The sequence below is a fragment of the Zea mays genome, chromosome 5 (assembly GCF_902167145.1).
Source record: "Zea mays cultivar B73 chromosome 5, Zm-B73-REFERENCE-NAM-5.0, whole genome shotgun sequence".
In the NCBI taxonomy this organism is placed as follows: Eukaryota; Viridiplantae; Streptophyta; class Magnoliopsida; order Poales; family Poaceae; genus Zea; species Zea mays.
Window position 1 is genome coordinate 187,120,581 of NC_050100.1, and position 13,569 is coordinate 187,134,149.

The window sequence follows — 13,569 nt, forward strand, 5'->3', positions numbered from 1 at the left end:
AGGCACCTCTGGTCTGGGGCACCGGACTGTCCGGTGTACACCGGACAGTGTCCGGTGCACCACCGGACAGTGTCCGGTGCACCAGAGGACTCCACCTCCAACTTGTCACCCTCGGGAATTTCCAGAAGCACTCGCGCTATAATTCACCGGACTGTCCGGTGTACACCGGACAGTGTCCGGTGCTCCAAGGAAGAGCTGCCTCAGGAACTCGCCAGCCTCGGGAAATCAGAACGGCTGCTCCGCTATAATTCACCAGACATGTCCGGTGTACATCGGACTGTCCGGTGAACCAGCAGAGCAACGGATACTTCGCGCCAACGGTCACCTGCAGGCGCATTCAATGCGCGCCAGAAGCGCGCAGAAGTCAGGCACGCCCATACTGGCGCACCGGACATTGAACAGTACATGTCCGGTGTGCACCGGACATCCAGGCGGGCCCAGAAGTCAGAACTCCAACGGTCAGAATCCAACGACATTGGTGACGTGGCTGGCGCACCGGACATGTCCGGTGTGCACCGGACTGTCCGGTGCACCATACAACAGACAACCTCCACCAACGGTCAAGTTTGGTGGTTGGGGCTATAAATACCCCAACCACCCCACCATTCATGGTATCCAAGTTTTCCAGCTTCCAACCACTATACAAGTGCTAGCATTCATTGCAAAGCACACCAAAAGAGATCAAATCCTCTCCCAACTCCATACAAAGCCTTAGTGACTAGAGAGAGTGATTTGTAGTGTTCATTTGAGCTCTTGCGCTTGGATAGCTTCTTTTCTTTCGCATTCTTTCTTGTGATCAAACACTCACTTGTAATTGAGGCAAGAGACACCAATTGTGTGGTGGTCCTTGCGGAAAGTTTGATTCCCAAGTGATTTGAGAAGAGAAGCTCACTCGGTCCGAACCTCGGTAAAGAGACCCAGCCTTTGTGGCCTCCTCAACGGGGAGTAGGTTTGCGAGAACCGAACCTCGGTAAAACAAATCCGCGTGTCACTCTCTTCATTTGCTTGCGATTTGTTTTTCACCCTCTCTCGCGGACTCGTTTATATTTCTAACGCTAACCCGGCTTGTAGTTGTGTTTATATTTGTAAATTTCAGTTTCGCCCTATTCACCCCCCTCTAGGCGACTATCACAATCAACACCGCTTGCTACGCCATCAACCGTCTCTACCTTCACCGAATTCTCAAGAAGACATCATATAAACTCCTAACCGGTAAAAAGCCCAATGTTTCGTATTTTAGAGTCTTTGGTAGCAAATGTTTTATTCTTGTTAAAAGAGGTAGAAAATCTAAATTTGCTCCTAAGGCTGTAGAAGGTTTTTTTACTTGGTTATGACTCAAACACAAGGGCATATAGAGTCTTTAACAAGTCTACCGGACTAGTTGAAGTTTCTTGTGACATTGTGTTTGATGAGACTAATGGCTCTCAAGTAGAGCAAGTTGATCTTGATGAGCTAGATGATGAAGAGGCTCCATGCGTCGCGCTAAGGAACATGTCCATTGGGGATGTGTGTCCTAAGGAATCCGAAGAGCCACCAAAATGAAGATCAAGAAGAGCCACCTCAAGAGGAGGACAATGATCAAGGGGGAGATGCCAATGATCAAGACAAGGAAGATGATGAGGGTCCAAGACCGCCACACCCAAGAGTCCACCAAGCAATACAACGAGATCACCCCGTGAACTCCATCCTCGGCGATATTCATAAGGGAGTAACCACTCGATCTCGTGTTGCTCATTTTTGTGAACATTACTCCTTTGTGTCTTCTATTGAGTCATACAGGGTGGAAGACGCATTAAGGGATTCAGATTGGGTGTTGGCAATGCAAGAGGAACTCAACAACTTCATAAGGAATGAGGTATGTCATTTAGTTCCACGTCCTAACCAAAATGTTGTAGGAACCAAGTGGGTCTTCCGCAACAAGCAAGATGAGCATGGTGTGGTGACAAGGAACAAAGCCCGACTTGTGGCCAAGGGCTATTCACAAGTCGAAGGTTTGGATTTCGGTGAAACCTATGCACCCGTAGCTAGGCTTGAGTCAATTCGCATATTACTTGCCTATGCTACTTACCATGGCTTTAAGATTTACCAAATGGACGTGAAGAGTGCCTTCCTCAATGGGCCAATCAAGGAAGAGGTCTATGTTGAGCAACCTCTTGGCTTTGAAGATAATGAGTACCCTAATCATGTTTACAAAGTCTCTAAGGCGCTTTATGGGCTCAAGCAAGCCCCAAGAGCATGGTATGAATGCCTAAGAGATTTTCTTATCACTAATGGCTTCAAAGTCGGTAAAGCCGATCCTACACTCTTTACTAAAACTATTGCAAATGATTTGTTTGTATGCCAAATTTATGTTGATGATATCATATTTGGGTCTACTAACAAATCTACTTGTGAAGAGTTTAGTAGGATAATGATTCAAAAATTCGAGATGTCTATGATGGGGGAGTTGAAGTATTTCTTAGGATTTCAAGTAAAACAACTCCAAGAGGGCACCTTCATCAGCCAAACAAAGTACATTCAAGATATACTCACTAAGTTTGGAATGAAGGATGCCAAGCCCATCAAGACACCCATGGGAACCAATGGGCATCTCGACCTCGACACAGGAGGTAAATCCGTAGATCAAAAGGTATACCGATCGATGATAGGATATCTACTCTATTTATGTGCATCTCGACCAGATATTATGCTTTCCGTATGCATGTGTGCAAGATTTCAAGCCGATCCTAAGGAAGTTCACCTTAGGGCCGTGAAAAGAATCTTGAGATATTTAGTTCATACACATAAGTTCGGTCTTTGGTACCCCAAGGGATCCACCTTTGATTTAATAGGTTATTCAGATGTTGATTGGGCAGGGTGTAAAATTGATAGGAAGAGCACATCAGGGACTTGTCAGTTCTTGGGAAGATCCCTGGTGTCTTGGGCTTCAAAGAAAGCAAAATCCAGTAGCTCTTTCTACCGCCGAAGCCGAGTACATTGCCGCAGGCCATTGTTGCGCGCAATTGCTTTGGATGAGGCAAACCCTTAGGGACTATGGTTACAAATTAACCAAAGTCCTTCTCCTATGTGATAATGAGAGTGCAATCCGCATGGCGGATAATCCTGTTGAGCACAGCCACACTAAGCACATAGCCATTCGGTATCACTTTTTGAGGGATCACAAACAAAGGGGGGATATCGAGATTGCTTATGTTAGCACCAAAGAACAATTAGCCAATATCTTTACCAAACCATTAGATGAGAAAACCTTTACCAAACTTAGGAATGAGCTAAACATTCTTGATTCTCGGAATTTTGATTGATACTTTGCACACATAGCTCATTTATATACCTTTGATCATATCTCATCATTTGCTATGACTAATGTGTTGTACAAGTGCATTTCATGCTAAGTCATAGATTGAAAGGGAAATGGAGTCTTCGGCAAAGACTAGGCTTCCACTCCACTCCATCGTATTGTTTACCCTTCGCCGTCACTCTACATCACTCTTCAACTTTGGTATAATCTTCACTAATATTCATTTGTACCATTGGGGAGAAAGTAAAAATGGCTCTAAAGATTCCGTTTTTGGCGATTAATGCCAAAGGGGGAGAGAGTATTAGCCCAAAGCAAAAAGGACCGCACCACCACGCCAATTTCAAGAATTTTTGAAACAAGTTTAAGTTTTTAAATGTTCTTCAATTGGTATCTTTGAAATTAGTATTCCTCTAAGAAATTTTATCTCATTTGGTATCTATATGTTAAGGAGGAGTATTTCAAAATTGGTATCTAAAATATTTGATCTTCTTTCAATTTGTAAAACCCTCTTGAACACTAAGAGGAGAATTTCAATAAGGGGGAGTTTTGTTTAGTCAAAGGAAAAGCATTTGAAATAGGGGGAGAAAATTTCAAATCTTGAAAATACTTCTCAAAATCTTACTCATATACCTTTGACTATTTGCAAAAAGACTTTGAAAAGAATTTCCAAAAACATTTGCAAAAACAAAATAAATGGTGCAAGCGTGGTCCAAACTGTTAAAAGAAAGAAAGCAATCCATGCATATCTTATGAAAGTTTAAATTGGTTTAATTCCAAGCAACCTTTTCTCTTACTTTATGCAAACTAGTTCAATTATGCACTTATATATTTGCTTTGGTTTGTGTTGGCATCAATCACCAAAAAGGGGGAGATTGAAAGGGAAATAGGGTCAAACCTTTTCCTAAATGATTTTGGTGGTTGAATTGCCCAACACAAATAATTGGACTAACTAGTTTGCTCTAGATTATAAGTTCTACATGTGCCAAAGGTTCAACACTAACCAATAAAAAGTCCAAGATAGGGTTCAAAAAGAAAGGAGCAAAATCAACCAAAGGCTGCCCTGGTCTGGCGCACCGGACTGTCCGGTGCACCACCGGACAGTGTTCGGTGCACTAGGGAGATCAACTCTGAACTGCTCAGCTTCGGGTTTTTGGAGAGCCACTCCGCTATAATTCACCGGACTATCCGGTGTGCCATGCGGAGCAACGACTATTGCGTCAACGGTCGTCTGCAAAAGGTGAACAGTGCGTGAACAGTGCACGGGCAGCGCGCGTAGAGTCAGAGCAGCGCCAGAAGGCGCACCAGACAGTGAACAGTGACTGTCCGGTGCACCACCGGACTGTTCGATGGTCCCAGCTGTCAGAGCTCCAACGGTCGAACCCTAACGGTTGGGTGACGTGGCTGGCGCACCGGACTGTCCGGTGCGCCCATCGACAGACAGCCTCCCCAACGGCCATTTTGGTGGATGGGGCTATAAATACCCCCCCCAACCACCACACTTCAAGGCATCCAAGTTTTCAGCCATTGCATTTAATACAAGAGCTCTATACTTCACTCCAAGACACAAACAAGAGATCAAATCCTCTCCAAGTCCCAAACTCATTCCAAAGACTTAGTGGCTTGTGAGAGAGAGACATTTATGTTCATTTGAGTTCTTGTCGCTTGGATCACTTTTCTTCTTCCCCATTTCTTGTTCTCAACACCTTTGTAATCAAAGCAAGAGACACCAAGTTGTGGTGGTCCTTGTGGGGTCTAAGTGACCCAATTGATTGAGGAGAAAAGCTCACTCGGTCTAGGTGACCGTTTGAGAGAGGGAAAGGGTTGAAAGAGACCCGGTCTTTGTGACCACCTCAACGGGGAGTAGGAACCTCGGTAAAACAAATCACCGTGTCGTCCGCTCTATTTTCTTGGTTGATTTGTTTTCGTCCTCTCTTTCGGACTCGGTTTCATTTCTAACGCTAACCCTCGCTTGTAGTTGTGCTTAAAGTTTATAAATTTCAGATTTGCCTATTCACCCCCCTCTAGGCGACTTTCAATCGGTTTCTAGTGTCTTGGAACCTTCGAATATAGTCGTTAACCGATTTTCAAGGCCCTTGTCGGACTGAAGCTAAATCAGCTAATTCTAACTCATGTTCTCCTGAGAAGAAGTGTTCATGAAATTTTCTGTTCTAATTCCTCCATAGATTTAATAGAGTTAGGTGGTAGCATTGCGTACCACGTGAAGGCGGTACCAGTCAGAGATAGCGAGAATAAACGAACACGATAGGCTTCCTTATCAGCGAATTCTCCTAGACATGCTAAGAACTGCCTTATGTGCTCATGTGTGCTTTCCTCGCTTTCACCGGAAAATTTAGAGAAATCTGGTATCCTAGTCCATTGTGGATATGGCACGACATCAATTCGATGACTATAAGACTTCCGGTACGACTGCCATGTGCCTAATACACTAACACTGAGTTTGTCTCTGAACAATCTAGCTACCTCGTCCCTAATTTTGTCCACCACGTCTAGCGACAATCCATTAAGTTTGTGTGTGGAAATTTTAGGTTGCCTTACATCATTATGTTGGCTTTCCTCTCAGATATGCCCGAGATGTGTGTTAGGTGTCCTATTAATGCCACCACCTCCCGCTCTATATCTATCGGGCTCTCTGGTGGCTGAAGAATATTCGACCCTGTGTACATAAGGATGGCACGGCACGGTTATAATATGTTGCCGGTGGAGCACTCTGCATATTGTGCAGCTCCTAGTTTTATGTACACATACCTGGACGATCCAGCGTAAGGATCTGGACAGTCCGTGTCTGGACTGAATGGTCCAAGTGTGTATCCGGACTGTCTGGTTGTATATGGCACTGCCTGGGTAGTTCCATACCTGAACGGTCTGGTGTGAGGGGCCAGACGGTCCGCGACCTGACCGAATTGTTTGGGGTTGTACCCAAATAGTCCGCCCATGTGGCTTGACCTGGGTGGTCTGCGCGTAGATTCGCGCGGAGTTTGACGGTCTGGCGAAACATGTTGGACGGTCCATGACGTATCTAGACGGTTCGGTGTTAGGGACCGGACAGTCCACGACCGGGACGAATGATCCGGAGGTACACCTAGATGGTCCGATTGTGTATGGCGCTACCTGAGTGATCTACGTGTGGGCTTTTATAGGGTGGGACTGTCCGAGATGACTCACAGACGGTCCGATTGTGTCGAAAACTGGTCGTGTGCCTGGCGGCGGCGGCTGTGATGGTGACACGAATGTGTGCATCAGCGTACCATACGATGGCTGGGCCAAAGGAGACCCATTTATAGCCGAGTGTTTGGTACGAATGGTTCCGTATTGGATTCACGCGAGGGAAACTAAGGGCGGTAGGTTTCTTATATGAAAGCGCCCATCTTTTAATAGATTCGTCTACGTATTCTTTCATAGTTCCCCTCGTTGTTCCATGAAATCCTCAAAAGATGGATCTGGGGTACATACAATGGGAACCAAAAGGCGGAGGTAGGAGAGACGTCGTGTCGATCTCCCCTTGACTGATGATCTTCTAGTGGCGATCCACCATGAAGTATGATATGTACTTTTCTGTCGCCTTTATGTGTCATTCCTTAAGTTGTCGCAACACCTCCTCCTCCTCCTTGTCGCGTCGTTCGGCGAGTTGTCGCAGCACCTCCTCTTACTCGTGCCTTATGAGGTTATCGAAGTGATGCTGGTCATCAGCCGAGAGTGCCTCCATGGTCAGCTTGATGATGTTGGTGGAGACGTCGGTGTGTTCTTTGGAACCGCCCATCCGGGGGTACAATTTTTGGTAGATCTAAATACCCTCGTCTCAGCGGAGTCGCCAAAAAGTATGTTGGCGCCGATCTGGGAGCCAAACACTGAAACAAACCATCTATCAGTGCTCTCTACGGAGGCACGGACGGTCCGCGACTTGGGCGCAGGAGCGGATCCTCCTCTACACACTTTCGGACGGTCAACGCCTGGGGCCGGACGGTCCGCGATATAGCAGAGGGTCTTCTTCTCCACGAAGAACCCTAGAACTCGCCCTGTGAGAGTTCCCGTCAAGGGGGAGAGTTCCAAGGTGTTGTTCTGGGTCGGCAGACCGCCCGGTGCTCCTATAACCGGCTTAGAGTTGAATAGAGATTATTGTGGAAAACTAAACCAGATCTAAACATAAGGCTAAATTACTCATACTCCTAGGAATCATAAGAACGATGCAAATAAGATAAAATTGGTAGGTAGATTTGATTTGATCGATTGTGGGGTTCAATCGGTCGTACCCCTTCATCTATATAAAGGGTGGAGGTCTAGACCCGTTACAAGTCGGTTCTCGAGTTAATCCCTGAGGTTTTACTATCAAATCCCGCTAGAAATCCGGAACCCTAACTAATTCTGCGCACGCGCGGACCGTCTGCGTCACCAACGTGGACCGTCCGGCCCCAGGGGCGTACCGTCCGTCTGACAATTTTCGTGTTCAACAATTGTTTATAAAGTAAAATTTAAAATAGAGAATGAGATAAAGATCGGTTCGAGATAGCCTAAGCATCTCCAAGGGATTCTTTATTTTTGGCTCTCTATTTGACTATCTATTTACCATTCCATAAAGATTGGCTAGCTCCAACAAGGAGCTCTAAAGGGTCCTACACCCTAAATTTAGAGGATAAAGACATCCTCTACTCCCTCCAGCAGCGTCCTCTAAACGGTTCTCTAAATTTAGAGGACGTTGCTGGATCCTCTATATATAGAGTTTCTCTAAACGGTTCTCTATCCATTTAAATACTTTAAACAACCGGTTTAGTAAAACTAAAATATGTACAATACATTCGAGAGTATGACAAATACGTATGTACAAAAAATTAAAAATAAAAAATGTCTTTAATATATGTATTTGCATATAGAGGACGTGATTTAGAGGACGTTGTTGGAGAGGAAGGAGATATAGAGGATGAAATCTTTTAGAGAAGACTGTAAAGGACGGATATAGAGGATGTTGCTGGAGACAGTCTACTCTATATGTAGCATCTCACTTCAACAAACTTCTATCTAGTTTGGCTCTAGTGAGAGAGCTATTTTAGATACTCCAATAGCTTGACAAGTTAGATAAATAGTCTGTTAAAGAATTATTTTGATGTTGAATGACTAAATAACTAGTCTATGGGAGAGTAGCAATTCTAGTTGCTAGCCAAGTTCGCATCTAGCCTCGTGGTACAAGCGAACAAAGGAGCAAACCCGAGACAGCGACGGGACGCCAGCCCCTCCACGTGCTGGAGGAGGACCCCTCAAAACGTCCGCCACGGCGGACACGCACCAACAAACGCCCTGAGAGCAGCCATTTCTAACGCTTACGCAACCCAGTCCGCCCGTGTCTCTGGTGACACCGACACCCGTGGCATCTCTCTCGTGACTCCCGGAGCAGAGGCATGGACACCGCGGCGGAGCTGGAGCTGGGGCTGGAGTTGGAGCAGAAGCCGGCGGCGGGGTACTGGAGCGTGGTGGGCGCGCGCCCTTGCGACGCGTGCGCCGCGGAGCCGGCGCGGCTGCACTGCCGCGCGGACGGCGCGTTCCTGTGCCCCGGCTGCGACGCCCGGGCGCACGGCGCCGGGTCGCGCCACGCGCGCGTCTGGCTGTGCGAGGTCTGCGAGCATGCCCCCGCCGCCGTCACCTGCCGCGCCGACGCCGCCGCGCTGTGCGCCGCCTGCGACGCCGACATCCACTCGGCCAACCCGCTCGCGCGCCGCCACGAGCGCCTCCCCGTCGCCCCTCTCTTCGGCGCGCTCGCGGACGCGCCGCAGCCCTTCCCGTCCCCGGCCTTCGCTGCCGCCGCGGGGGCCGAGGCCCCAGCTCAGGGGGAAGCGGTGGCGGAAGACTACGGGAGCAGCGAGGCCGAGGCGGCGTCGTGGCTGCTCCCCGAGCCCGACAACAGCCACGAGGACAGCGCCGCCGACACGTTCTTCGCGGAGTCGGACGCGTACCTCGGCGCCGACCTCGACTTCGCCCGGTGCATGGACGGCGTCAAGGCCATCGGCGTGCCGGTCGCGCCGCCCGAGCTGGACATCGGTGCCGGCAGCTTTTGCTACCCCGAACACTCCATGAACCACATTGTAAGCCGTACTTTTAATAGTATATCCGGGATCCTCCTCACGGACAGATCACAGAGGTTGGATGATGGTGATAACGTAGACGCCTTTCAATCCCTCCTTATTGCAGTTGTCGTCATCCTCGGAGGTGGCGGTGGTACCGGACGCGCAGGCGGCCGGCCTGCCGGTGGTGGTGGTGGTGAGCAGAGGGGAGGAGCGGGAGGCGCGGCTGATGCGGTACCGTGAGAAGCGCAAGAACCGCCGGTTCGACAAGACCATCCGCTACGCGTCCCGCAAGGCGTACGCCGAGACGCGGCCGCGCATCAAGGGCCGCTTCGCCAAGCGCCGCTCCGCGGAGGGCGAGGACGAGGCGCTGGAGCACGAGGAAGGGGCGTGCTTCTCGCCCACGGGGTCGGCGCCCGCCGCGTCGGACGGCGTCGTCCCGTCCTTCTGTTGAGGGGAGAAGACGACGACGACCCCGGCAGACGGCTCCTTAACTTTGCCAGCTCTGTCGACCCTGAACCCTTTTTTTCCCTCCCCTCTTCTCTCTTTTGATCGAGGGGTTGCCAGCTCTGGATCTGAAATTCTGAACGCATGGGACGCGAGCTGTGTGTAGCATGAATAACTGCGTAGTTTGTTGGATGGACGAACTCAATCGCGCTCGCATGGAATGGAACTCTTGTAATCCACCCTTTGTACATTACCATCTAGAGTTGCTCCTTTTTTCCATGAGCCATAAATGAGTGCACCTGCTGCCTATTAGTTGTTGCCCTTTTGCTGCTCATATGCATCACTGCAGCATTTGGTTCTCAGAAAGGATCGTTCATTCAGCCAGCATCCAGCTATCCAACTCTCTTGCTTGCAGTTGTTCCGGACAAAGTGATTGGTTGGTAGAGCATCGATTCGAGCATCAGAGCACGTGAGAGTGAAATGAAAACTGTGAGCTGCTCGGCAGTTACCCAAACGGGGTTGCTGGTAAATTTCTGGTTTGGGTCGAATCAATGAAGCCTTTTCAGCCGTTGGTGGCTGCAGGTGAAGTTGCAGCTAGACGCCGAACCGGGTTAGCACGTACGTACAATACAGTACACACTACCACCGCCACGTGACTCAAACGTACCCCTGCGGCCCTGCCCCCACTGTGCACAACTTTTTCGTCCCGACAAGTGGCACGGAATGGGCCTGTCGTTTTTTCGTTTCTTGAGGATCTGGATTTCTGGAGGTCTGAGGAGAATTTTCTGGTTTTAGAATCTGGGTGCTTAAGAAACCTTATTTTCTGTTTCTGGATTCTCTAAGTCTATATGTGATATGTCCAGATTGCCATTGGCTGACTACCGGTTAGCAACTGTTCTCGTGCCCCACACCCTTGTACGGTTGTACCCAACATGCTGCCATCGATTTTGTTGCAAACAATTTCTAAGCTCAAATTTGTATCAATATATGCTGTTAATTTACACGTCAAGAATTATTGTTACATGTACTCCCTCCTCCCTCCGTTCTTTTCTATTTATCGCGTTTTAGTTAAAAAAAATAAAGTAGTTGGCGACAAATAGTCGAGAACTGAGGTAGCACATTATTCATTTTTCTATTGCGCATGTTATTTTTGCACTACCGAATCTGATAATTTTTGTCTTTTACTTTTCTCACCTATTACAACGGTGGTGACAATAGCAGAAATTCTTAAAAATAATGGCCTCACTGTCGAGAAGAGCGAGCCTCGTTGGTAATAAAGTAAATGTCGATTGACTTCTGTTCTATTTTCATCCTAAGCTTGTCGAGAATCACCATGGACAGTACAAACCTGTCTTTTCACGCCTAGCTCTTCGTGAGAGATTGTTTACTGCTATGTGTGATGTGTCCAACATAAGATGATTGGAAGCTTGCCAGTGAAATTTGTGACGAGCTGAAAAAGTTCTATGACAAAATGAGGTATGTCCGGAACTAAATATGTTACTGTTAATCTTTTCTTTCCAAAAGTCTGTGGTATTTATTTGGCTTTACAAAAATGGTCCAAAAGTAATAATCCTGTGGTTGAGAAGATGGCAGAGAGCATGCAGGCAAAATTTAATAAGTATTGGGCCGATGTGCATGGTCTTATGGCAGTTGCCACAATGTTGGATCCTAGATTTAAATTACATATGTTGAAGGCTCTTTTCACTAGTATTTATGGTCTAGAAGGGACAGAAAACACAGTAGTGGAAGTTAAAACCTTGTTGTACAAATTGGTGAAAGAATAACAACAATCACCACAAGGTATTGGCACTTCATCTATGTCACAAGTTTCTAACAAGAATAGTGGGCTTCAAGAAGATGAGGTCTTCAACATTTTTGATAAGTACATGACTTCACATTTAGTTTCTTATTCTACCCATATGAGCACACAATTAGAGATATATTTGGAAGAGCCGACAGTTAATAGGACAAATGATCTTGACATTGTTAACTTATGGAAGTATGGAGGGATCAAGTATCCCACTTTGCAAATGATCGCCCGAGTGTCATGGCTATTCCAGTGTCATCGGTTACTTCAGAGTCTGTCTTCGGTACCAGTGGAAGAATTATTAGTCCTCACCGTAGTCGCCTTGCACCTAAGATTGTTGAAGCACTCATGAGCATGCAGGCTTTGTCACGTGCTGATATGCTAGGTAAATGGTTCGAATATTCAATTTGCTTGCATTTGTTTTTGATATGTAACTAAGTGTCGGTGTTTGGACTCGTGGTCCTAACCAACTAGTGAAGTGATGTCGCGTGCCCCGGATCCAGATGATGATGCGAGTTGACACAAGCGATTTTATCCGGGTTTGGGCAATGCAAGGTCCTACTTCCAGCAGAGTGGGATGAATATTACTCGCACCGAGGTGTCTGTAATAGGGGTTACAAGCTGAGCGGGAGAGGGGAAGGCCCCAAGTCCCTGAAAATGATTGAGGCAAGCGCTAATATCGAATGCCGGTAAAAGACTACGAAGTGTTCACCTGTCACCTAGAGAGGTCGTAGACTACCCTATTTATATGCCTAAGGCGAGCGCGTCCATATAGACGAGGGCTACCTGCCTGCAGTGGAGAGGATGTCTTCACATCCTGTAGACAACATGGCCTTTGTACTTCGTTGTTGACTTGTGCTTGATCATTTCCTGCTGAGAGCCCAGGCCGAGACCGAGGGCTCGGTCGTGTCCTCGAGCCCCCCTGGGAGGGGTTGCCCATACCGTAGTGGTTGACACACTGCTTAGTATGGGAAAACGCTCTTTAAGGGACACGTCAACTTCACTGTATCCGATGACATTGGGGGGGGGGTCCTCTATCATAGATATCGAGGGTAGAACCAGGCTCGGGCGAGGCGGAGGTCCGCCCGAGCCCGTCCTGAGATTCGATGCCATGTGCCGCAGTTCGAAGGAATGGCCCTTCGTGTGATTTGCGGGGGAGCAGGTAGCCGAGGCCGGGCTCGGGCGAGGCGAAGTTTTGTACAGAGGGTGAGCTCTGTGTCGGGCGAGACGGAATTTGCGCCCGAGGGCTAGTCCGCCCATCTGTCGTATTACATGTTTTGTGAGGGACTGGCAGACGGCGTGCATGTACAGTGGTGCGCGTGTAATCATGCTGGTGAATCTTTGACGAGACTGTGGTCTTGTTTACCACTGTATACCTGTAACCCTGCGCGGGTAGGTACGCGCATTGAATGCGGTTGTCCCCCACTGGCCTTTAGGCTCGCTTTGTCCTTATCGCCTGAGATAGGTTCGGGCGAGGCAGACATGGGGTGCCTCGGGCAAGGCGGAGCTCTCCCAAGCATGTGACCTACTCGAGACCGAGCTTGGGTGAGTCGAAGATTTCAAAAGGCCCCCGTGGGGAGCTCGGTCGGGACGGAGTTTGTGGGGATGGCCCTCGGCATGGACCTCGGGCAAGACGGAGTTTGTGATTCCTGGTCCTCGAGGGATGTAGTTTAAGGGTGTCCATAGGGTTTTAAGCGCATTTTTGGGGTGTAGTTTGGTACCCCTGATTATCGAACTCAACACTAAGCATTGACATTTGACATGCTTTGCTACATGGGATGGTAATCTGATTATTGTTGTAATGATGACTTGCTTGAAAGATGAAGAAGAACCATTGGTATGTCAATCATACACTATTTTAAATTTTGAACTAATCAACTACTTGTATTAGCCATTCATGCTACTGATAAGACATTTTTCAATTTCAGGGTGAACTTGAGTCTACCGAT

At 47.9% G+C, this 13,569-nt stretch overlaps 1 protein-coding gene across 1 annotated transcript; it reads left to right on the forward strand.

Annotated features, from left to right (window-relative positions):
* Window positions 1-8,614: 8,614 nt before the first annotated feature.
* LOC100281289 (Col3) lies at window positions 8,615-10,099 on the forward strand. Its single transcript, NM_001154207.2, has 2 exons — window positions 8,615-9,387; window positions 9,494-10,099. Exons 1-2 carry the CDS (start codon window positions 8,707-8,709, stop codon window positions 9,818-9,820), a joined length of 1,008 nt encoding a protein of 335 aa, NP_001147679.2. The 5' UTR covers window positions 8,615-8,706; the 3' UTR covers window positions 9,821-10,099.
* The last annotated feature ends 3,470 nt before the right edge of the window (window positions 10,100-13,569 follow it).

Excerpts from the sequence above, each read along its gene's own strand:
- LOC100281289 (NM_001154207.2), top strand. The coding sequence starts at position 8,707 with ATGGACACCGCGGCGGAGCTGGAGCTGGGGCTGGAGTTGGAGCAGAAG. Across the intron at positions 9,388-9,493 it reads AACACTCCATGAACCACATT|TTGTCGTCATCCTCGGAGGT; the intron begins GTAAGCCGTACT and ends TCCTTATTGCAG.